Source organism: Melanostigma gelatinosum, assembly GCF_949748355.1.
Source record: "Melanostigma gelatinosum genome assembly, chromosome: 2".
NCBI lineage: Eukaryota > Metazoa > Chordata > Actinopteri > Perciformes > Zoarcidae > Melanostigma > Melanostigma gelatinosum.
The window spans coordinates 12,893,891-12,920,353 of record NC_136635.1 but is presented as its reverse complement, the minus strand read 5'-3'; the positions used below and the strand labels follow the sequence as shown (position 1 = coordinate 12,920,353).

Sequence of the window (26,463 nt, the reverse complement as noted above, 5' to 3'; positions counted from 1 at the left end):
TTTATACCTCCTGTTATTTGCGTCTGACCAGACTTGTGCCAATTGCTTATGGTCTTTAAATGCGTCAATTGTTGGCGTTGTGTATTTCCTACTATGCATATTGCTTGTCACACTATTTAGCTCCTGATCCTCTAATAATTTGTTTAACTGCTTTCGGTATCACTTGGCTTTTCCTGTCCTGATTTGGCATAGAAGTGTGTTGTATTGTTATCTTAGTGACTGATTTAATATTTGGTTCTAGACAAAAAATTGTTGAAAACTAACATTGGCACATTTACAATGATGATCAACGTGACTGGACTCTTTACGCTCCATGAAAGTGGATGAAAATAAATCGTTTTTGATGCAATGTTCCACATATCCTGTGGAGGGCAGTAACACACCCAGACGTGTTGAAACATTTATAGGAAGAAGAAGAAGAAGAAAAGGAAACCAATGGAATTCACAGGAATTCACCCTCATTACATTGGCTTGTTGTGTCTGTCAGCTAACTATTAACTACTTTAATCGCGAATATTTACGTGTATGTGTCCTATGAGTAGTGGACAATGTCTACCCGGGCTCTGCGAAGGCTCAAAGGGAAGCAGCGGGGTCAGGAGGCCTTGGACCTCGGGGATCTAACTTTGGGTGACAGCTCGGAGGAGCCGCTAGACTCGGCTAATGTTTCTCCTCCGTCTAATAGCAAAGACAGCAGCCGAAAGACAAAGAAAAACAAGGCTCAGAAAAACTTCAGCAACATTTATGAATTGGTAAGGAGACTGTGTGATCACAACATGTGACTTTTAACGTGACGCTGCTGTGTTTTCTCCCTCTGTTCATAAACCTAGCTAACTCAAGCTAGCCGTGTGTCTTCAACGTTAGCTCGTTGCTCAGCTCATTTAACTAAATGAAGACACATTCCATTGCGGTTTAAGTAACCAGATGTTTATCCGAAGCAGTCTACAACACCAACCTTAAGAAAACACTGACAAACAGGGTCCAGTGTACTGTACAACAGGCATGTTTACTAGCCTTTAAATCGCATACAACCAACATGGAGACACGATATAGCTAACACATCTGCACATGATGCAACTCTCCTCTCTCTGTTTAACGTTTAAGACGATCATCTGTTCATGTTTGATTACAATTTAGACAAATGTGAATGTTCAAAACTAATAAAGTCAAGTTGATTTTGGATTCGTTCAGGCCATGCCTCTGATAACGCTAATAACCATGTAGTTACGTGAGCACGTGCATTCAAAGTATAGAAGGCGTTATTGTGATGCAATGTTTAACTATAAAAACAATTCACTGGAAGAGAGGGATCACTGTAAATCAAGACATCACATTGTTATTGTATCAAGCTACGGTGTTCTTTGCATCAACTTCATGCTGTGTCAAAATCATGAATCATGACTTTTCTACTTTGTTTAAAATACATGTTTCAGTTTTTCAGGTTAATGTTAAAGGTGGTGGCACAGGGTCACCAGCAGGTTGTAGGTCCATTGTTTGTCACAACAGTAAGCTTGTTTCATGTGAGCTTTTTGGATTGTTGAAACCATGTCATGATTTCAGCAAAAGGTTTGTCTTGATGTTGGACAAAGTTTTTTGCGATGTTCCATGTAGCTTTGGGTTTTTTTTACTGACTTTTAGCACTGCTTTACCCAACACTCTCTTGCAAATGTCACATTTTTACCAGATAGGTGATGCAGACAACGAAGCAGAGAAAATCTCACCCGATGAAGAGGCAGAAAAGCCAGATGGAAATACAACAAATGACACGGAAACAAATGACATCAGTGAAACTGAGGAACCAGATCAAAAGCACGAGAAGACGTCCACAAAGGTAAATGAAGCAATGCAAGAAAAAAAGATGTCTTTCTGTGATCCCGAGATTTGACTGAAACAATATTATTCTGAACGTGTTTGCATATATTAAAGTGTAATCTTTCTTGTCTTTAACAGTCTTTGTCTGGCGACAGAGTCAAAAAGAAGAAGAAAAAGAAAAAGACAAAAGTGACGTCAGAAGATGGACAGGTAATTTTATTTAGACGGTATTCTATATCTGCTCTGGAAGGACATTCAATTCAATAAATAACAATAAAAGTCAATCCTCACTTTATTTATGGAATGAATGACAACTGAATTTACATTTTATATTCATAACATGTTACAATCGCTCTTCAGAGCCAACAATTAGACACCCAATATACAAAACTGTAGCTTCTTCAGCCTGTCTAACACCAATTAAACATTGTCTCACCCTCAGGAGGCTGTACCAGATGAAAATATTGATTCATTGCTACAAAACCTGGAGCAGTCCAATGGTCTGAGTTTGCAAAGTGAGGATTGCAGCGGCTCCGACAGAAGATCTGTGCTACATGTGGAGCACAGGTGAGGAGACCAACATCTCTCATGTAGACAAAATAGACGGATTCAGATCAGATTGCATTTTCCTGTTCATTGTTTTTCACCACCCAGACGTCGCTTGGCTTGTGACAGAAGTATTAATCTCTACATTTACATGCACACAACACTTTGGTTTCTACTGTACTGTACTAGTCCATTAGTTAATGTGTTAAATACATTTAATCTGTTTCATGGTTCAAAATTAAACACTAGTAGTACTACTAAAATAGCCCCTGACCAGTACACAGCTTGGTCAGTTCAGTAGCCTCACTCACTATTATGTACATTTCTGTGATTCCTTATTACTACCATGTGGTGGCGCTTGGCTCATGCAAGGAAAAAACAAACTATTTGGAGGCTGTCTGTCTCAGGGGATGCACTGCATTCAATCAACCCAAAATTGCAAAGAGTTAAAACTTCTAGTAATATGGCCACACAACCAGTGACGTCAGAGCAAGCCATTTCAATGAGCTGTCGAAGGCAACATTCCCTGTGTTGATAGAAATGTGATGTCATGTGATCTGCTGTTTTCAGTGATGCAACCATGCGGATACAGAGCAAGCACGTTCTCTCACCCGTCTCAAATGTGCAAACTCTTGAGTGTTCAGAATATAATACAACATTTAAAAAAAGCAAAGACTTTTTTCAATGATTTGTCCTTTTCATGTTTACCTCCGCCATATAATTACAATGTAAAAGTTGATAACCTTAAAACAATCTATACACTGACGGTCAAAAACTATGGGACTTGGATTGGGTGTCCCACTGATATGGTCACCTAGTCACGCCTTTCATATGTAAACCATTTGTTCAGTATTGTTACCAGTCCATTTGTCAACGTTACTTCTTGAAAAGCACACACTTGATGTTTCAAGAGCAGACAGTCAAACAACTCCTACGTTTCTCTTGGCGTGCGTTTCCTCAGCTGGCCCACGTCGGCACTTAGCCTGTCAAGATTTTAACATTTGTGTCGATTCATTAGGAACCTCAACCCAGAGACGGAGCTGAAGAGATATTTTGGGGCTCGAGCTGTTCAGGGGGATCAAAGGTAAAAAGAGTAGTGAAAAGGTTTGTGAGACTGTTTGGATTTAAATGGCCCACGTCGTCTGTATGTATGCACCATTTTTGTGTGCTTATTTTTATGGGTGTCTTTTTTTTTTTGACAGACCTCGACAGAGAAACAGACAGTTTCACCGCAGCACCTGGATGACAAGTCCGAAGGACAGCTGGCCTCGTTTCAGCCGCCCAGGTAGGCTTTTCCTTCTAGTCATGTGAAATCTATCTCGTTGCTTTTTTAAATGTAACATTTAAGGCGGAAACTGATGTTGTTTTTTGCCTATTTTAATGACTGTCCTCTTTGTTGAGCTGTCTATAAAACTAGAATAATACAATGGAAATATACACAATAAATTATGTTCATCCCACTTGACTCCTGTTTTGTTTAAAAATGAATACACTGTTGGCTTTGTCGTGGCTTCGTGGTGGCCTAATAGTCATTCACCAAAACGCACACATATAAGAGCCTACCACCCCGTTGTGTCTTTATGTGTTGTTGTTCTTTACTCTGTTTAATGTCTTCAAAGGAATCTCAATGACCCTACTGCAGTCAAAGGAAGGCGTTCAGTACTTCACCTTTGAGCACGGTCGGCAGTACCAGCAAGTACAGTTCAAGTTCCTGGATGCTGTGGAGTCCATGGATCCCAACAACATCGTGGTAAAAACAAGTTCACCTCTCCTCGTCTGTTTGGTGTCAGTGTGTTGATGTTGTCAGGGATGCATACGATAATTGGTGTTACTGTTAGAGGGTGGCAAGAATGGTCATGAAGCATTGCACAGGCAATGTTATTTATTCTAAGCTTTTCAACTCTTGAATCGGCTTGAAACAATCTCGTTGACTCATCATCATCATCAGTACAAAAGATCAACAACTGCAATTAAAATAAGCTCATTCAACGTCGTATCAGACTGTTGTGTGCACCTAAAACTGTAGAAGAGAAGTCCGAGTTTAGTCCCAATGAGCACTGTGGTTGGAAAAATAAAACATCCATTCACTGGGCTTAAAAGTGTGCTGCCCGCAAATATAGTGAGATGAAGTTTGAAGTTATTATGCATGTACTTTTGTTATTTTACAGTTAAAAACCAGTCCGATGGCAGTTTGCTCGTGTTTTCATGTAAATACCGAAAAATCAGTTACATACAGTTGCAGAAATAGTGTAATCGCATTCATTCTTGTCACATTCTGACCCATGTTTTCTTCTCCCGTTGAAAGCATTTTCTCTATTCTGACTTTGTGTTTGTCTTCTCCTCTTCTCTCCAGGCATTGCTTCAGCTTAACCCCTACCATATTGATTCCTTGCTGCAGCTCTCTGATGTCTGCCGCATACAGGAGGACCAGGAGATGGCCAGGGACCTCATCGGTGAGGATCATGAGCTCCTTCTGTAAATCACATCAATTCTAAACCAAAGACTGTAAATGCGTTTAGACCCAGATGCCAAACAATTCAGCCGACTCTATCGAAGAGCATCTGATCGATGTTGGTTAGGTACAAAAAAAAAACTGTCAAATCACTGGTTCCTAATTTCCATCAGATTATCAAGCTAAATAAGGTACTTTAGGGCTAAATGTTTGAGTGCTTTTTGTACACCAACAAAACAGCCATTGTTAAAAAGTTAAAGTCCATGCTCCAGGCAAAGCACAATGTTATATTTATTAATATAATTTCTCAATCACAACACAAGTTAAACTTCAACACAAGAAGTAAGATGGTTGCTTCCTTCTGGTCTTTGGGATGCAAAGTCCTGCTGGTGATGTGAAGGAGCATAACTGACCCCAGCCCAGCTCCTGCAGCGATGTATAGCTGTGTTCAGTACTGCTCTCTGTAAATTGTGCCACACCCAGTTTGCTGATGCTTCATTGAAAATGTATTTTCAATTAATTTCACGAATAATGAGTATCAATATTTTTATTGTGGATATAAGTAAATGCTGGATTTCATTTTTTTCAGAGAGGGCCTTGTACAGCTTTGAGTGCGCCTGTCACCCCTTATTCAGTCTGACCTCGGGTACCAGCAGACTTGATTATCTGCGTACAGAGAACAGGTTGGTAACTTCCTTTTCCTCTTTCTTTTGTGAGGCATCTGTTGGACTTTAGAATATCGTTCATGACTTAAATTGTGTTCCAACGACTCAGCAATTGAATAATTCAATCTCTCTGCAGGGCATTTTATCTGGCTCTTTATAAGCACATGATGTTTCTGGAAAAGAGAGGATGCCCGCGGACGGCGTTGGAGTACTGCAAACTTATTCTGAGGTACAGAGGGGAAAGCCTGAGCACTGGGAAAGACGAGTTAAAGGGAAACTGTAACGTTTTTGGAAGTAATTTTATACAGAAAAATCCACATGCTTCTCCATGTAAAGGTTGACCAATATTATAGCTTTTACCTCAGTATGACCCTCATCTACTCTAGTAGTGGTAATTACCTCTATTCCTACAAAATAAAGAAGGCAGAAGTTTAAACACTTTTCCCCTTGTTGTGTCTTTAGTTTCTTTATTTGACATCACATTGATCAGCATCACATGTTGGTTAAACAAAAAGTAGTTTTATTTCCCTAAATAAATGAACCACCAACAGCAGTCATCAGACTTGGAAGAACGTCTTCAAAGACTTTTAACTCAAGTGTTGGATTTGTATTCTGACCGCGGTCATCCTGTTCAGGCTCAGGAAGAAGTCCAAAAGCAACATTGTATTACTTGTATGACATCGTTATGTGTGACTACTGATACAGATCAAAGATGTCCCCCTCAAAATTATGGAAAATGTGGAAAACAATTGAACGTGTTTCAGACGAGACCTTCCAAATGATTTGATGTGCCGTTTTATTGATGATGGCCTTGTCCTTTCGGTCACGACCCAGAGTTCGTGACCGTAGATGAGGGTAGGAACGTAGACCGACCAGTGAATTGAGAGCTTTGCCTTCTGGCTCAGCTCCCTCTTCTCACCACTTGAAACAAACTTGAAAATATCATGACATGACACAGAACCTCCCTTATTCTGCTGGTACAAAGTACCCTTCCATAATGCTTGACAAAGACTAAAGAGGGTTGTTCCCAGGCACCGCTGCCATCAGTCTGCCACAGCTTGAGCTACACAACCGCACCACATGATGGCCAACGCTTATCTATCTGTTCATCGGACGCTTCCTTACAGCTATATTCTGGTCCTTTTGTAAAGCAGCAGTGAAGGAATTAAAGCTGACAGCTTCCCCTGTTTAACTAGCAGTGAATAAATCACTGTGAGCTGAAAATGGCAGGAAGAATCTGTTTGAAGAAGGGTCTCACGTATATGATTTAATTAAAACTGTCAATATTATGTTTTAGGGGAACCAGTGCTTATCATTTTATTCCCTTTTTTAAATGTTTTTTTCAAACAAAAACCATATTAAATATCACCATGCATGCTCAGATAGTATCAAATGCATTGTGGTGGATTTTGAAGGAAACCAGAAAGATTAGATTACGGTATGTCACTCACTGTCGGTAGCAATTTGTGCACAGCAGAGCCACTCCATGGACCACTTGAGTTGGTCTGCTGCCTAGGCTTTAACATTTACTCTGAAAGCAAATAGCAGAGCAGTGGGATTTGTGGTGATGTGTAATGATTTATTTCACACTAAAATGGCAACATTTTAGATCAAGCTAAATGTCACCTTTTAACCAACAATGTGTCGCACAGGTTGTTTCACCCTGGAGTATGGGATGAGACTTTAAATGGTTCTTGGATTCAGATGTTTGTGTGTATTTTGGTGACGTGCCTGTGCCCTGTTTATTCATAATCATTTACTTCTGGTCTTGTCTGCCGCTCAGTTTGGACCCAGACGCTGACCCACTTTGCATGCTCCTGCTCATTGATTTTCTGACGCTGCGCTCCAGAGAGTACCAGTATCTCCTCCAGTTACATCAGGACTTGGAGGTAAAGTGTGTGTGTGTGTGTGTGTGCGCTTTACCAGATCTGTCGATTAAATCAACTAATCGTGTTCGTCAACATCAATTTTCTTTGTTTGCTGGTCCTAATTTTCTGCTTGTCGGTCATCTGTGAAGCTCTTTGTACCGCACTAACCTGTATGAAAGGTGGTATACCTTTCATCTATTGACTCAGAAATGCTTTGTTTTTGCATTATAGGTGCACAGAAATCTGTGCCTGCTGCCAAACTTTGCATTCTCCACTGCACTTTGCCATTTCCATCTCAGTCAGCAGGAAGATGTGGATCCTGAAGAAAGTGAGAAAGAAAGACAAAAAGCTGACCAGATGCTGCAGAAAGCTCTCATCATGTTCCCCGGAGGTTAGACTACCAGCCTATGGATATTTAAACAGAACTCCCCCTCAGTCACTTCTTCATATTGTTTATGCCATGACTCAAAATATCTCTAATAAAGTCGGGATTACATGCATCCACTTCAATTAAGTTGGGAACATGCACTTTCACCCACATATGTTGCTGTAAATGTGTTTCCTGCAGTGTTGATTCCTCTACTGGATCTGTGTACTGTGCAGCCAGATGCCACAGTCGGCTCACATGCCTTCTTTGGCCCAAAGAGCCAGATTGGGTAATGTATGCTCCCTTTGTTTTGATTATCATGCAATTTAACCCTTTTATATTAATGTAGCACGGTATCATTTATTATGCAGGAGTGTTAGATTCAAGGACCTCTTAAACTGTGGGGAAACCGCATGTGATCCAGCCTCTTCCCAAAACGTCAGCCGGTTTCAAATAGAAACAAAAGTATTTAATACTACAGAAGCTAAAACAATTGCAAAGTGAAGTACCGGTACATTATTTACAGTTGCATAAAATATGACCCGCGCCTCACCCCGATAGCGTTACCACCCACACGGTGAAACAGGAGCAAGAGACCGGAAGTTCTTTCTCTCCCGCCTTACATAGTTGAAAAACATCCCATAATGTCCATCTTAGTTCCTATTGGCTAACTCCAGCTGGCTCCTCCTTCTCGCATCAGCCAGCTAGGACCCTCGCACGGGTGTGACCTGTAAATGCCTGTCTGTCCCTACGCCTACTCTTCAGTTTAATACATTCAATGACTGTCTTTTATGGCTTAACACTTCGAATTATGATTTCTTAAAACACACTTCTAAACCTAAATTTCCTACAGTTCTTCATATTATTGCTATGAACCTTTTCATGGCCTATAACCTATTGTTATCCTCATGTTGTATCCATTTAGCTTTTCCGTTAGCCTAACCCTACCCTCTCTGTCTCTAGGCAGCCCCCAGCCCTGGCTGAACTGACTGCGCTGTATGTGGGGAGGACTCACAGCATGTGGAGGGAGGCAGCAGTAATGCTTTGGTTGGAAGAGTCTGTGAAAGAGGTGCTGCGTCGAGTTGATGCCAAAGACCCTCTGGTAGACGACTGCCAAAACAAGTAAGATCTCGTTGAGCTGCTCTGCTGTCATATTTCTGTGCAGTCATGCTCCATACGGTAGCATAACTCCCATCACTCTGCGTTATCAGAAAGCAGAGGTACAAGTGTGCACCGAGGAACATCCATCGTCACGTCCTCCTCTCTGAGATCAAAGAAGCCACCTCAAGTCTGCCTCTAGTAAGGAACGATCAGCCACCGCACTTACACACAGTTCACTTCATCCACGATGTCCTCAGCCCGGCCATCAGTAGACGTTAGAGGTGTGATGGGAATCAATAGGATCAAAATCTTGTCAATTTTCGAATGCACTCTTAAGGCCTTCCAAATATCCTCACAAGCCAGATGAGTTTGATTAATTAATAATCAAACTACAAGAAACGTTCGGCCTCCCTGAGGTCCCAATCTGAGATTGTCTTGATGTGGATTTGTGAGATTATTTGAGTGCATGCTCCAATGCTGCCTAATTTAATGGAAGTGTAATATGTTATACTTAAAGATAACCAATATTGAATCAAAGACCTGGATTTTATTTTTAGTAGTGTGTGTGTATGTATATATATGTGTATATATACATATATATGTGTGTATGTATATGTATGTGTATATATATGTGTATATATATATGTATATGTATGTATGTATATATGTATATGTGTGTGTGTATATATATATATATATATATATATATATATATATATATATAAATAAATAAAATCCAATGAGGGTTTTACATGTGACTGAAAAGATGGTTAAACTTTGCTCCATAACTTGGTTCCACACTTTGCTTTAAGGTAGTACAGTCGGATCAATATGATTCTGATAACCTCTTCAGTATTCATGTATCTCTGAACTCGTGCTTCCCTGAGGAAATGACTCTGATCTTTTGTTTGTGTTTGTGTCTCAGGAGGTGACCAGTCAGCCTGTGATGGGTTTCGACCCTCTGCCTCCACTGGACTCTGTGATGTCGTACACCCGACCAGAGAGGTAATGGAGGACACGTACACCTGTGCACATGAAATCCCATCGCACAGTCAAAGAAGACGCAAATATTGTGCTTCACAAACCAGCAGGCTTTATATCCGCAATTTGCTTTTACACCGTAATGACATTTCTGTACGTGTGTTTGTGTGTATAGGCAGCACGTTGGTGCAACCAATGAGAGTACATTGTCGCTGTTTTTCCGGTCTTTGCTGCCAAACTTCAACCTTCAGGTGAGTTCCATGGATCAGGCAAAATTGTTCTGGCAAATTTTATTGTGCTTTAGTTTAATTGAAAGACGCACAATATGGTTGTCGTCCATGAATTTAAAAAAGGGCAAATAAACCTTAAAACTGAATTAATGTATGGCATCAATGGAATGCTGTGGATCTCAGTCATAATTTGTGAATTCAAAGTCTTCAACCTGGAGAGCAAGCTGTAGTGATGTCATCTGAGGATGAATCTTGGTGCTGCTGCATTGATTTATAATAAAAACGTTGTAGGACTCTACAAAGGACCCAATGATGTGGATGTGGGCACATCATGGGATTAACAACTTTATATAAGCCTTATATTCAAATAAAAGTCATTTGTAATAAGTTGTGTAAACTCACAGTCTGTGAATAGTCCACTGTGAACTGACCCGCATTGAAGAGTGTCAACGGAAATCATAAATGATCCTGTTGATGGTCTAATTTCCAGCCAGATGTCCTAAAAATGAACTGTTTTCTTTGGATTTACTTTCAAAAAATCAATGGAGCACAGTGTATATTGTGTTGAAGGTTTGGGGTTTCTCTTCAACTATTACTCAAATAACACACAATGCTATTTAGTAGCAGGATGCTCCAGGGCTGGTGGAAGTACAAGAACCGGGAAAGGATTTTGGGAAACATCTCACCACACACGCGTAACTGAAGGAATATTTCCCCCAAAGACACATGGTTACCCTGAAGGGAGGACAACTACAAAATATCAAAGAAGGCATATGACCTTGTTTCACTTAATTATTTTACAGTGTCACTGAAGACAAATATTCATGAAGTGCAAATTAGTTCCTGGTCTTGTCTTTGCGGTCTCTTTCTTAATTAACAGTGAAGTTTGATGCTTAAATATCTTCATATATCTTCATATAGCCTCATTATTAATGTAAAGGACCAAGTTATGAAGCCACAATTATTGTGAGACATTTTCTCAATCTTCAATCTTACCTGTATTTATAAGAACACGGTCTTTTAAATGTGTCTCGTGTCCATTTTTCTGCTTAAACTTAAACATCAAACCATTTCAACCATTCCCACAATCGCTGGCCTACGTTGTGATGGCTGCATTTTGCTATACTGTGACGGTAGCCCTGCAGCCTATATTGCAGTTGGAATTATTTTTTTCTATGTTTCATATGTAACCTTCAATGGCCACCCTTGTGGACTTGCATGGGGTAGAAGTTTGACTTTACTTTGCGTTTGAGATTGCACATTTGAATGAAATAAGTGTTTGTCTGAGGATCTTTTTGCCCATGAATTGTTACTTCGAGGCTACCTTTGATGATCTTTGATGTTGTTTTGGCACCAATGACCAGCATTAAGAATGATGATATAGAAATATCACTGATGGTCTCGTGTACATATGAAGGTGATATATTGAGACAAATTCATAACCAGTTAAAAGTTCCTCACGGTAACTTTGACCACAGTTCAGTGAGATATTTTATTTGTTTTAAACGTCAGCAACACACATCGGTCAATTGCCGTAATTCTACAGTCATCCTTAGTCCATATAGTCTCAGCAACAAAAGAGTGTTTGCTCTTTCTGCGCATGTACTCCACGTTATTTGCTGCGTCCTTGTTGCATATGGCTCACCATATGGCGACAAACACATTTTGATTTAGAGCAGGACAGTAAGATAAGAATGTACAAAACCACTGCAGACCACAAGACTCAGGCAATGTTTTTATCAGTGGGTCTCCTCTTTGTTTGTTCTCGTGCACACACATTAAAATGGTGACGTAATGCCAATAGTTGCCAAGCTAGTAAACATTGTTGGGATCTAAAGGAGCGTGTTTGGGTTATCAGCATTTAAGAAACTGAATTCTTGACATCAATAGAATTATTGATGTATGTAACAATTATTAATGATTATTAATATAAACGGGGCACCACCCTGCGAACAGGGACCAATAACCAAACGATAAAACTAAGTCTCATAATTAGTAGTCACTCATAATGTCGATAGTCTGCGTATGACTATACATTCGGTGACAGTGAAGGTTTTTAAGTTCGAGCACAGGCTACTACATACAGTCTTATCAAATACATATGCACAAGTAATCACAGACGACTGCTCCTGAAAGTATAACAGAGTTTATTGAATCAAAATAATAAATGATCAAATCAATTAATATTGCAACCAACAAACGTTATCATACAATTTATATGCCTAAACTAAAGAATGAATAAAATGGATGAGGGTGTATGTCTGTGTGTGTATGTGTATGTGTGTGTGTGGGTCTGTGGGTGAACAGGAAGGAGTCTTACAGCTACGCTAAAGACTACAAAGATGGCGGCGTCGAGTGACGCTGGCCAAAGGGGAGGGGCCTTAAGAACTACAGCTAAAAACTACAAAGATGGCGGAGTCGAGTGACGCGGACCAAAATGGCAGTTAGGCTGCTGTATGTAATTCACGTGTGCCTGGGCAGCACGTGAAGTGAGGCTCGTTTGAACGAGGTTCCCCCGGGGTAGAACTAGGAGCTGTGTGTGTGTGTGTTTCGTGAAAGGAGGAAAGAGAAAAAAGGAGCAAGAACTCGAAGTGAATCACGCTTCGGCGTGCGATGTGGTAGGGAGCCTGATTGCTGGTTCTATCATGCATAAATATAACGCTGTCGTCTTGGAACTGCCGGTAACTTATGCCGTGATAAACCACGCATCTCAGCTCACTCACCGAGTCGAGTTAATGAAAAGAGAACTTCCACACGGAGTGGAAGACAATGAATGAAAAGAAATCAAACAAATCCCAAGCAAACAGTCATAGTTGATACACACATACAGCGGAGCTTCTCTGCTCCGTAATGATTGCGTAATACCTCAATATCACGCGACAGTCTTAAACACACAAAAACACGGGAATATCAACATATACATGAATGGCCTGAATTAAACTTAAGTTAATTTAAGCTAAGCTATGCCCAAATGCCAAGAACCTTACTTGTAGATGCTTCGTTGCAACGTGGAAGTGTTTGTGGCAAAGCTGTCCGTTTTCCTCGTCGGGAAGGGGGACAGGGGGGGAGCTTGCGGGTCGGCGCGGCTTTGCAGCGGGCGCTGTGTGTCGCGCGGCGGTGAGCTGGCGCTGTTTCGGTCCGTCGTGGCGTGGCTGGAGCAAACGCAGACGTGGGCTATCCTCGCTGCAGGGAGGACAGTTTTACTTCGGCTGAGACGACGTGGTCCGTAGGTCTCCCGGTAATCATCGGTCAGGAGAGGAGCGAGGCTTCGTCGGGCTCCTCTGTGCCGGTTTGTGCACAAAATAAAAAGAAAAGCGGAGAACGGATCGCTGATGCGGGTTCGTCTCGCGGGCTGGTGGAGCCGTACTCAAAGTGGAACACTGTCGTTTCGTCCAGCAAAACGGCTCGTGAGGGTTTGAGTAGGGTTGAAGGGCCGTTGCTTCCTCGTGGCCAGCGTTGCGCTGGCGGGGAAAGTTGGTTCTTCTGTGGCCTGGACGGGGGTGTCCGAGCAAAGAGAGCGTGGTGTGCTCCCTGTTCGACGGAGGTCGACGGGAAAAAGCCTAGAAGTGTGAACTAAAAACAGTTTTATAGAACATCGGCTGAACCACAGGGGTCCTGGGGTCTCCTGGCCTTCGGCCAATGAGACTGCAGCGGTTACCATGGTTTTTTGGGGGGGAGGGGGAATTCACACCTGAGTGTGAAATTTCACCCAGAGGAGGCTTGTTCTCATCAAACTACAAGTCAGGATGAGACCTGTGCTTGAAACAGTGAAGGCCCGATTCTCTTTGTCCACAGCACATGTTTAAGCCATATGGTCAGAGTCAGACCCCAACATCCCCCCTTTGTTCTGAAGAGCGAGGTGTTGGCTTCGGTCTTTAGAGCAAACCAAGGGCTGGCATGTGCATCCATGTGGTGGGGAAACCTGAAGAGGTGAGACAGTCCAAGTGTTCCTGAGACCAAAAGCAGTGGTTAAAACAGGCAGTGTTCATTGTTCATAGAGTTCAAGGTTCATAGTGGTCAAGTTCATGGTGTTCAAGTTCAGAGTTCATTGGCATCTGGGCAGATGACTAAGGTGGCATCTGGGCAGATGACTTTAACTACTTCTACCTACATCTACTATCATACACAATTCAAATCATAGGTGAGCAAAACATTATTCCCAAATAATTCAATCGCTATTATGATGTTGTGATAATCTAGCATTGCGGCACAGTGTCAAAGAAAGTAACAACCCAAATAAAACAAAACAAAACACAAAGAGAGAGAAGGAAAGAATAGAAAGACAAGAAGCCGGTGAGGGGCAAACAGTGGTTACTGGTTCAACTCCTAGACAGGACTGGAGTCCGTCGGCGGAGCAGTCGTAGGTTGGCTACGTGGTGTTATGAATAGGAGGGAATCCAGTTTAGTCTGTCGCTTCTGGATCTATTAGTACATGATATGTGCGTCTATCTCTCTCTCTAATCGGTAGATTTAGAGCGAGTCCTGTGTCTAAGTTTTAGAATCTATCGATATTGGAGTTGCGTTGCCAAGACTATAGGCCAGAGGTACCTGTGAGGGTTGCATAACAGTAGTGGTAGCAGATTTACAGATTTCTTAGCACGGCTAGTGTGACTAGCTAGGCTGGTCTCTCGCTGCTCCAGCTGTTGACAGCTGAGCCTTCTCGGATGAGGTCCTGGGTTAAATCTGACTGCTACGGCAGAGGTTATGTCTTCTTTGGTTACTTCTGGTAGAGTCTATAAAGCATGCAAAGGGTTCTCTATGAGAGTGGAGCATCAGTTTACAGTCGCAATGAACGTTTTTCAGGTCATGCAACTGTTCTGGTTGAAGTTGGATGTGTTAGCGGTTAGTGCATGTCTACAGGGTGAGTTGGAGCATGCAGTTAAACGTTAGTAGTCAATAGTAAGCTGCCATTCTGCCGGTTGGTTTCGGCACTGGCGAGATTAGAGTGTACTTCCTGTGAAGTGCATCTCTCTAAGTTTCTGTTGTCAGAGATCCCACCCCCCTCGCGCTGTTCAAGTGGCGAGGGCAGATATCCCACGTTACCGCCAGCACTCAGGGAAACGTCGCGAACAGTTTCACTCTGGAGTGTGTCATGGCGGGCTGGTGATATCTCCCTCCCCCCACCCTCCTAATTAGAGATGGAGACAGGTCCGGCGCACAGGTCAAGTTCAGTTACCTACGGCACTGGCGACTTGACAGGCCGGGGAGATGACTCGGCTGAAAGAAGGCGGTGGCTTCGTTGAACAAGCTGGAGGTGGCTCATGCTGAGAGAGCAGGAGAAGAAGGCTTAGTTGACGAAAGATCTTACGAGCTAGGGTGCTCGAAAGGCCTCTAAGGTTGTGGCACCCTAGAGGTGTATGCGAAAAGGTGGGGGAACACATGAGGCTCGTTTCTGACCCGGAGTCGGGTAGAGCAAGAGTGTTATGACCCCCCAGTAAGACTGAAGAATATGTATAGATTTATACATAACGGGCATTGCCTTTGCGAACAAGGTCGCCCAAGAAGGTTGAAGAACGAGGTGCGAAAATGGGAGTGGTCGTTTCCGGAAGTGTGCTGAGTTCTCTTCCCCCCCCCTACCATGTCGACTTGGCAGCAGGGGGAAAGGTCACTTGGCTTAGTCAGGTGGGCTGCGAGTCAGCGTTACCTGATGTGTTGCCCTTGAGGGCGTCTTTCACCCCCCTGGTTCCGTTGGTCTTTCGACCGCCAGGGTCGTCTGTTCCTTGGGGGTGACCAGGGCTCGCTAGGCCAAGTCCTCTCGTCGTCTTCCGACGCTAGGTCGGAGTCGCTCGACTGTTGGATGCCTAAGACTATGGCGGTGTCTTCGTACCGATTTGTCGGCCGTCCGCGTGTCTTCCCTGCAAGTTGCGCGTACTTCCTAATCTCTGGCATGGTGAGGTTACTCGTTCTGCAGTGCATGGTAACATCGTATCTCACGTTGTCGTGGAGATTGTGCAGGAATAGCGACTTGAAGGCATGGTCTTCTAGACCTGGGGCGTTACGTCCTTGGAAGTACGCAGATCTCAAGCGCCTGAAGTAGTCTCTCGGAGACTCTAGCCTTTCCTGGGAAATGGCAAAGGTGCCGAGGGTGGCTGAAGCTGGGTCGTTGTACAAGGAGTACTCCTCCCTAAGGGCGTATGCGAAAGGGATGAATAGCAGTCGCGGATGCTCGGCTGGAGCGTTTCCACGAAAGCGTGGACGCTTCGCGCAGTGGTTTTCCACACTAGCTTTAGCTTTTCGCGAGATGAGGGGCGCGATAGGTCGAGGAGGCAGCGATCGATCTCCCTTAGGTAGTCATCGATGCTCGAGTCGTGATTATCGGGATTGACGCGCTCTACGTCTTTCACCAGAGACTCAATCTGTCGAGTACGCAGGCCTCCAAGGTTGATGGGGCCTGAGCCGTCCGAGTCGTCTGAGTCTCCATACTCGCGATGGTGGTAACGACTATCATCCTCCCTCCCTGAGGGGGATGGGGTCAGTTCTTGTCGCGCGCGTGAACTGCGTGGAGGATTGCGTTCGCCTGAGGTGGTTTTGAAGCCACCTGGGCCGACTAGGACCTGGTGTTGGTCCTCTCTCCTCCTGGTTGGGGATGTCGCCTTCAAGAAATGCAAGGTGGTTCGGGTCTCGGGGAATGAAGGAGCCGAGACCAAGAAATGACTGGGCTGAAAGGCTCGATAGGGGGTAGCAGTACCTACCGGGGTTGCTGGAACACCTTGAAGCGCTTTCAGTTTGTCATCACTCTCTGATGCTTTAGAGAGTTCTAGGTTGACCTCTCTGAGGTCACTGCGCAGGCTACTATTTTCTGACTGTAGGGCTCTACAGTCACGTGACAACTCCTGAACCTCTGTTCGGAGTGTCCAGATCTCGCGTTGCTGCTCGTCGCTCTGTGCCCGGGTTCGGGCAGCTTGCAGCTGCATTTTCTGATGGTAGATGAGCAGTATTTCGCCGATTACGTCCTGAAGCAGGCGCTCTCTGTTACCTGCTGGGTTATTTACATAAGCCACCAGCTGCTCTAATTGCTCGTCGCATAGGACAGCAGTGTATTTTTCAAAGTACTCTCTTTCCTTTGCTGTGAGTCCGAGGACATCAGCCACCGCATCTCGTAGTGCGGTGTCTTCTGGAGCTACAGCTCCAGGAATGAGGGATTTCTCGTCGCTCATTCTCTCTAATGAGCGCGACTCCCAGTGGTTGTTAATTCCCTAGTGTTAGAACGGAAACTGTTAGTGTTTACGGTTCTCAGTGAAATGTCTAGTTCTGTAACTTAGGATTTCTACTGTTAGATGTTAATTACTGTTAGTGTTACGGTTCATGCAGGCGCCCAGTGAAATGTCTAGCTCTGTGACTTACGTTTCTACTGTTGCTGCTCTGAGGTATCACTACTGCTTTGCAGCCAGAGGTGCGAAAATGCTAATGTGGTTTAGCACTTTGGGCCTGTGACAGCTGTGTGTAACTTCTTTGGAGGGATTTAAGAAAACAAGCAAGGTATTACAAATAAAACGATCAAATCTACTACACAGCTGGCTGTTAGTTTAAGAAATGAAACGAATAATTAAACCTGGAAACGAAATAAAATTTCGAGAAGGGAATTAAAGATTAAGATTAAAAATCTGGATTTAAAATCAAAAATTTAATTACAATAAGAAAAGATTTTGAATATCAAAGCCTACCTATTTTGGGAAATAAGTTTCAGGAATTTGGATCATTCAAAAGAAGAAAAAAAATAATTTTTCGAAAAAAAAATAATTTTTTGGAAACTTAATTATTCAAAAATAATTATGGATTAATGTGCATATATACTGTAACAAAACTGGAATAACGTACCCTCACACGGGGCACCATTATGTTGGGATCTAAAGGAGCGTGTTTGGGTTATCAGCATTTAAGAAACTGAATTCTTGACATCAATAGAATTATTGATGTATGTAACAATTATTAATGATTATTAATATAAACGGGGCACCACCCTGCGAACAGGGACCAATAACCAAACGATAAAACTAAGTCTCATAATTAGTAGTCACTCATAATGTCGATAGTCTGCGTATGACTATACATTCGGTGACAGTGAAGGTTTTTAAGTTCGAGCACAGGCTACTACATACAGTCTTATCAAATACATATGCACAAGTAATCACAGACGACTGCTCCTGAAAGTATAACAGAGTTTATTGAATCAAAATAATAAATGATCAAATCAATTAATATTGCAACCAACAAACGTTATCATACAATTTTATATGCCTAAACTAAAGAATGAATAAAATGGATGAGGGTGTATGTCTGTGTGTGTATGTGTATGTGTGTGTGTGGGTCTGTGGGTGAACAGGAAGGAGTCTTACAGCTACGCTAAAGACTACAAAGATGGCGGCGTCGAGTGACGCTGGCCAAAGGGGAGGGGCCTTAAGAACTACAGCTAAAAACTACAAAGATGGCGGAGTCGAGTGACGCGGACCAAAATGGCAGTTAGGCTGCTGTATGTAATTCACGTGTGCCTGGGCAGCACGTGAAGTGAGGCTCGTTTGAACGAGGTTCCCCCGGGGTAGAACTAGGAGCTGTGTGTGTGTGTGTTTCGTGAAAGGAGGAAAGAGAAAAAAGGAGCAAGAACTCGAAGTGAATCACGCTTCGGCGTGCGATGTGGTAGGGAGCCTGATTGCTGGTTCTATCATGCATAAATATAACGCTGTCGTCTTGGAACTGCCGGTAACTTATGCCGTGATAAACCACGCATCTCAGCTCACTCACCGAGTCGAGTTAATGAAAAGAGAACTTCCACACGGAGTGGAAGACAATGAATGAAAAGAAATCAAACAAATCCCAAGCAAACAGTCATAGTTGATACACACATACAGCGGAGCTTCTCTGCTCCGTAATGATTGCGTAATACCTCAATATCACGCGACAGTCTTAAACACACAAAAACACGGGAATATCAACATATACATGAATGGCCTGAATTAAACTTAAGTTAATTTAAGCTAAGCTATGCCCAAATGCCAAGAACCTTACTTGTAGATGCTTCGTTGCAACGTGGAAGTGTTTGTGGCAAAGCTGTCCGTTTTCCTCGTCGGGAAGGGGGACAGGGGGGGAGCTTGCGGGTCGGCGCGGCTTTGCAGCGGGCGCTGTGTGTCGCGCGGCGGTGAGCTGGCGCTGTTTCGGTCCGTCGTGGCGTGGCTGGAGCAAACGCAGACGTGGGCTATCCTCGCTGCAGGGAGGACAGTTTTACTTCGGCTGAGACGACGTGGTCCGTAGGTCTCCCGGTAATCATCGGTCAGGAGAGGAGCGAGGCTTCGTCGGGCTCCTCTGTGCCGGTTTGTGCACAAAATAAAAAGAAAAGCGGAGAACGGATCGCTGATGCGGGTTCGTCTCGCGGGCTGGTGGAGCCGTACTCAAAGTGGAACACTGTCGTTTCGTCCAGCAAAACGGCTCGTGAGGGTTTGAGTAGGGTTGAAGGGCCGTTGCTTCCTCGTGGCCAGCGTTGCGCTGGCGGGGAAAGTTGGTTCTTCTGTGGCCTGGACGGGGGTGTCCGAGCAAAGAGAGCGTGGTGTGCTCCCTGTTCGACGGAGGTCGACGGGAAAAAGCCTAGAAGTGTGAACTAAAAACAGTTTTATAGAACATCGGCTGAACCACAGGGGTCCTGGGGTCTCCTGGCCTTCGGCCAATGAGACTGCAGCGGTTACCATGGTTTTTTGGGGGGGAGGGGGAATTCACACCTGAGTGTGAAATTTCACCCAGAGGAGGCTTGTTCTCATCAAACTACAAGTCAGGATGAGACCTGTGCTTGAAACAGTGAAGGCCCGATTCTCTTTGTCCACAGCACATGTTTAAGCCATATGGTCAGAGTCAGACCCCAACAACATGGATCTAAATAAATGCGCAATTCATGCATTTTATTTACTTAAAAATCTGCTTGGCAAATGTTTTATAGGGAAGTGAAAGCATTCACATCTTATACCTCCAGGATGCAGATGATTTGTTTTGTCGAGCGACACTGAATGTATACATGAAAACTCCACCGGGTACATGTTTAATCGGTATCGTGAAAGACACTGTAGAATTTAATTTCTGACCACAATGTATTCAATGAATGGGCTGAAAGCAACAAATAGACTGAATGCATTTCAGAATAATTTGTAAGCTTCTTGTGATAACCAAACAATCTGTAAGGGTCCATAATATTTACTTGTGAATAATGCTCCGGCTGCAAGGCTACTTGGTGCTGTTGAAGGAGTTTGGTGGTGCCAGACCGAGCACAGAAGAAGTCTGCTCTCTGGCCAAACAGGGTTCAAACAAGGCGGCATTGACAATGTTACGATGATTGAGGTGCTTAACATGGAACATTGTGTAACCAGGGGATCGTAAATGTTACGCAAAGTTCCATCCATCCTGATCATGTTATGCACTCATGGAGAGGAAAAGATATGATTGAGATAAAAGAAACAAAGTTAAGACGAGGGAAGATATGCTGCACAGTTCTTCTTTGTTAATGCTGACGTAGAGTTAAATATCTGCAAACAGCATAATGTTGGGTCATAAAACACCTGGATTAACCTGGTGTTGTATTCAGCACACAAATGTTGATTGTTTATTTACTTATGTACCCATTAAATGGGATATTTTAGTGTCAATAACAAACTAAAATGAATAAAAACCAGTAGGGCGACTCATTATGGTTTTATAACTTTAGGTGTCTTTCAACACCATTAACTGCTTCCAGCAAATTGAGACTATTGAACCAGGAGTAACAGGATTAAGTTAAAATATACTTAAAAAATAATGTAATGTGTAATGTTTATGAATTCCACAGAAGTAGGAATGTTCCCCAGTCAAGGGTGGTAAATAGAAAACAAATGTCACTTTGAGAAGGAAAACCGCTAACATAGAAAGTACTAATTATCCAGATATTTGTATCTTTCCTTGATAAGGGTGGACTGAGGCAGGAGGATGACATGGAAGTTGCTCGAGCTGGACAGGAGCTGAACCAGGAAGTGAATCGTCTAATGGTGGCAATGAGGGATATGCTGGCCAACATCAGGTTTCAAGAGCCACCAAGAGAGGACAACCCGTACAGAGATGAGGATGAGTGGGACTGAGAGAGGAGGGAGACAGAGGTGGACAACAATAACTACAACAAGAAATATGAACATATTTAATGGTGTTGGTGGGTTTATAATAATTTAGAAGAACTGAAGTTTTTTGTTTTTTTTAATTGTCCCAGTTATCAGAATACTGAAGTGAAAGGAAGAGATGACTCTGAGACAATCCAGACAATTGTGAACGTGGGAAACTTTTCTCCAGAGTCAGAAACCAGATGAACTCGTGATGACTCTCAAGTTGACAGTTTTATTTGTAATAAACATTTAGCAGTTCCAACATCTGCAGTCATTGTCAGTGAGCAGGACTCTTCCTCTGGTTTCTGACTGTCGGGGAGGTATTCATGTTTCGGGGACTGGTTTATAAAATAAGAACCACATTGAGACGCATCTTATTTTCATTGAAAGTTCTTTGTTGGGTTTTTTGCCACAGAATCAGACAAAGTTTCTATTACATACATTGAAATATATGTAAAACTCTAGATAAATACCCTCTCAGACCATAGTGCTTTCCTACCGAATAGTTTGCTGAAAAGTTTCAAAATAAGACAAGGGACTCCAAAAAAGGATCATAATTACATGAGCGCTAAAAACAATGGCTCAAATTATCGCATTATTTTAGAAAAGCAAAAAGTTATTTCTGGATAAAAATGACAAACAAATCTTGATGAGATTTAAGCAAAAGTTGATGGATCTCACTTTAGCCTTTACGATTTATTCAAATCAAATTTTTCATAAACATGAATGAATGTAGGACTTGTCTCCTGCTAGTTTCTGAATCGAACCTATCACAATGCTGAGGTTCTGTTCTTCTGTCTTATGTAATGAAGGAATCTGTTGTTAAATGGTTATTTTGTCACTTGGTCGTTTCATTAGAAAACCACAGTCTGAGAATCTAATCACATTTTCTTGTAGTTCTACTTGCCTTTGTTTTTGATCTTATCATTACCGCAGGATGTCTGCTGTTACTCTATGTTCTCTCGCTCTATTTGGAAATCAACTCCACATTTCAGTGTGAGTTGACTTGCTACCTTTTGATCATTTGTGGCTGACTCAAACCAATAAAACAGTTTCCCAATAATCTGCTCTCCTCATAGTTATGTTCAGTGAGTATGACACGTATTTTCTAAATGTCTCCTAAATAGATTTTTTTGTTATTTCCTTTGCGTGCTCAGTCAGATACTCATCACCTGGTTCTTAGTGGCTGATTCACTGCAGGTAAAACCTGAGGCTATAACTTTACTTCTGGCAGCACGTCAACAAAATATCAAGTATTTCATTCCAACTTCACTTATGTGGCACCATTTTCCCAGATTTTCAATCTTGTGTTGCTGTTTCTTCATCATAATTGCTCAGCCTGCAGCGCCGTCGCAAGGCTTTCATCTGGCAAAAGGAAGAATCTGTCTCATGAGGACGTACTCCTTTAGTCTTCCTGGCAAACCTCTCAAGACAGCATACTTGAAGCTCTTATTCTTCATGAATCTCTTTACTTGTTAGTCACAATTACTACACCCAATATTTATTTTATAGAAGACATTCAATTAAAGTAAAACTAAAGATGTCTTGGTCACACACAGGACATAAACTCTGGAGTCATTGAACAAATCGCCCTCTACACTGTAGCTGTTCATACATTAACTCTTACTCGGCGAGCCACATGATAACAGTGTGACTGTTCTTAATTGTTAAATGATGTCATTGTTCCTAGTTCACCTGGAGCTACGGTTGAGTCTCTGAGCACATGTGATGGTCGGCAGTGAAAGGCTTTCTGTGCCTCAGAGGAAGCTGTGCGTGTGAGGATCAGAGACTCCTTGTTGCTTCCAATGTAACGTTTCCTCATAAACAATCAGTCATTACTGTAAACTTGATGTTATCGTCAACAGGTAGACCTCAAACTTAAAATAACACCTGTAGCAAATCTAAGTCTGTAAAATATCCGAATCAACCGCTTAAAAAAAGAAAAAAAAAGAGTACAAGGGCGTCTTTCAACCTAACTTCTGTAGAAATGTTCTGTGGAAAAAAGATTGTGTCAAACCAGGGCAAATGCATGTAGGGCTGCAGCTAATGGTTATATTAATTATTGATGCATGTGCAGATAATTTGCGAGAAAAGAACACTGAAACAATGAATCGATTATCAAAAAAATAAAACGTTTTGAATTAATTGTCTGTCGATTGACTAATCGATTGATCTTTTCAGGCCTAAAGGTGTGTTGTGGAACTACACCCAGGGGAGAACTTTTACTTAAAAAAAAGAAGCAAAACAGTATTTGTGAATATATAAAACACTCCCTGAATTGAAAACAATATCCCAATCCCCTTATCGTTATGAAGTATTAGCCATGTATATCTATTTATGTTTCACATTCTGAAATTGATAATAATAATCAATAAATCCTTCACATAACACTGGATGTTAAATAAAGTGTGTCTACTTAGACACTTCTGTAGATGACTTTTAAACCACATTTAGTTTTAAACTTGGATGTCCATGATGCTGCAAATGACCAAATGCATGTTTGTTGAGCCGTTAACACTTTATGTGTGACTTCAAGGAAGAAATGCTCAGCGTTCAGACTCACCAGCTGTTTAAGCCAAACAGTTGTAAAGAATTAAAGTCTCCAAGGTCAAGAAACCAAAGGAATGAACTCAAATATGGAATTATATAACCCATGGAGTGATGTTTTTCACGTACCGTAGAAAGCAATGATCAAGAGGGGGGTCGACAGGTGAAGTGGTCACACTGCGCATGATGCGTGTTGTTGAGGGACAATCTATCACCGTCATTGTTATTGTTAAAATCAAAACACGTTCGTAAATTTAATAGGAAACGTCATTCAAACAAACATGTCAAAAAGATCAGACACTAAGCTGAACATCATCCCCACCCTGCATTTTTTTCCCCCCAAAACTGCGCGGGTAAAAAGCTAAATAAGTTATTAGCATGACGTCATCCAGCTAGCCAAACCTGTCTGGTGTACAGCTAGTAGTGAAGCTTCGCATGTACTGCTTCCCTTTCCCGCGAGTCTGCTGTCTGATTGTGAGGTCAGGCTGATCTGATATCAGCTCTTTGGCTGCAGAATCTCCGCCAAAGTTCTCCTCTCAAACGGGGGTTGGAGGAGGAGTGCTCGTGCTGGCGCGGGCGCCTGTAGAGACTTCTCTTGACGAGAACGCGCAGCGAGGGGGCCTGATCGTTCTGGCCCCAAGCTGAATCTATTTGAGGGCGCTGATTGGCTAAATTGTATGTCACTCATTTATATCTTGAATCAGCAATGGAGTGGTCTCGTGTGACGTCACAGTTTAGCTGTCGGCCATGTTGGAGTACATGTTGGAGTACACACAGCCACTGGCATGCACGGCTGAGTCGCAGAACCTATCGATCATGGTGAACTTTTGTGCTGTCTTTGGTTGTGGCAGCAGAGCTGATAGAGACAAGAAATCATTCTTTGGTTTGCCAGCGGTCATTACACATCAAGGAAATTACACGAAGGAGCTATCCAAGCGACGTCGCCAGAAATGGCTGTCGCGCATCTCTCGAGATATAAAGGAATCGAATTTGGGGTACACTCGAGTATGTGCGGATCACTTTATAAGTGGTCAGTGATTTTATTTGCAAATTCGTTTGTGAACAGTATTTAATAAAGGAAATATAAATTAAACATGGACATGAGAAGGTTACCGAAGCTTCATCGGCCCGTGACAGCAGTCGGTGCCAGAGACGTGTCGAGCGTGTACAACAGGCGAAACACAGAGATGCAGCCTCAGCATTGCTTGATATGAGTTTAACGTCGTATCATGTATATATATATATGTGTATATATATATATATATGTGTGGGGGGGGATGAAGTTAGGAGTTAGTTGAAAGTGAATTCCTACACACACGCACACAATGACATGCACGTACAATGTAAACAAACACACGTGTCTGTTTGCGCTGAGTAAACATTGAATATTGCTAAATATCGGACCAGATCTGTATATATTTACCCTTCCAATGACGAGATGAGAATTCTCGACGACCGTTGCTTTGACGTCTCGGACCCATCCACTGACAAACTGATTATAAGCGTCGAGCCCTTTGTAGCACTCCAGCTCGTCTTTCGTGTAAGGACTCGGGGTGTTCACGAGATACGCGTAGATGTTGGCGTAGTTTACCGATGGAAGACAAGTAGGATCGGCACTGAAACGATCTGCACTCATCGTATAAGGATCCAAGTTACCAATAACCTTCAATTTGGCAAGGTAGCGAACCTTTGATGCACTATCCAGTGATTCAAAGTATGGTATTTTCGCTGCACTTCCTTGTTTACTCGCCGCCATGGAGGATCTGTATGTACTCCAACATGGCCGACCGACCTGGTAACTAAGGAGATCGTGACGTCAGTGAGACCACTCCATTGGCTAAACTGCTTCATAGACCCGTCTCTTTTGGGCCAAAACGATGAGGCCCCCCAAGCTGCGCGTTCTCAGAGTGTCAGGAGCAGAGGAGCACACAGGCGGAGAGGACGAGCAGGAAAAGCATATATTTTGCGCAGATTTCATATTTTACACACATACCCAGCTACAGCTGGGTACATTCCACAGTTCAAAAACACAAACATTGACAATTTGTATAATTTATGATTATTATAATTTTTTTTTTTTTTTGTGTGGCTCATGGTGGGGCCATGCCCCATTGTCCTCTATTGACCAGCCGCCACTGCTAGCTGTACACCAGACAGGTTTGGCTAGCTGGATGACGTCATGCTAATAATTTATTTAGCTTTTTAAAACAACGGGGACAGATCCAGCACGGACAGTTACGGGAGTGAGGGATGAGGAGGTAAGGAAACATGAGAACACCAGGGTAGGGAGTGAGGGATGAGGAGGTAAGGAAACATGAGAACACCAGGGTAGGGAGTGAGGGATGAGGAGGTAAGGAAACGAGAACACCAGGACACACATGAGAACTCTGTCAAGCTACATATTATGCAAAGTGAACATCTTTTCTTCTGTCCTCAGTCTCATCTGCGTAACTTGGTCATGGAAGCATCAACATGTAATAGAGATGTTTAATTGACAGTGAAAACTCATCATAGCTTAATTTAACATCAGTATTCATAATTACACTTCATGTTTACTTCTCCTGATCTTTACCTCCTATAACAAGGTACATAGGGGCATCTCAATAAATCAACATGTTATATTATATAAGTGTTATTTACTGATTGTTTTCGTGTTGGAATACATGTTAAATATTTAACTGCCAAGTAATAATGCGTGTTTGATACTTACATTTTTTTTGCATTAAATCATGTGAGAAATAAATAAAATTGTTTTTTGAAAAATAACTCTGCTGTCCTGAGTCTGCATTTGG

The 26,463-nt window shown here is 42.5% G+C and overlaps 1 protein-coding gene across 1 annotated transcript; it reads left to right on the top strand.

Moving 5' to 3' along the window:
- Nucleotides 1-422: 422 nt before the first annotated feature.
- On the top strand, nt 423-22,177 carry tcf25 (TCF25 ribosome quality control complex subunit). Its single transcript, XM_079288457.1, has 18 exons — nt 423-749; nt 1,682-1,828; nt 1,948-2,019; nt 2,252-2,376; nt 3,374-3,439; nt 3,558-3,640; nt 3,975-4,105; nt 4,709-4,808; nt 5,397-5,490; nt 5,609-5,701; nt 7,256-7,361; nt 7,572-7,731; nt 7,909-7,996; nt 8,671-8,829; nt 8,919-9,006; nt 9,734-9,813; nt 9,965-10,040; nt 20,939-22,177. Exons 1-18 carry the CDS (start codon nt 549-551, stop codon nt 21,104-21,106), a joined length of 2,037 nt encoding a protein of 678 aa, XP_079144583.1. The 5' UTR covers nt 423-548; the 3' UTR covers nt 21,107-22,177.
- The last annotated feature ends 4,286 nt before the right edge of the window (nt 22,178-26,463 follow it).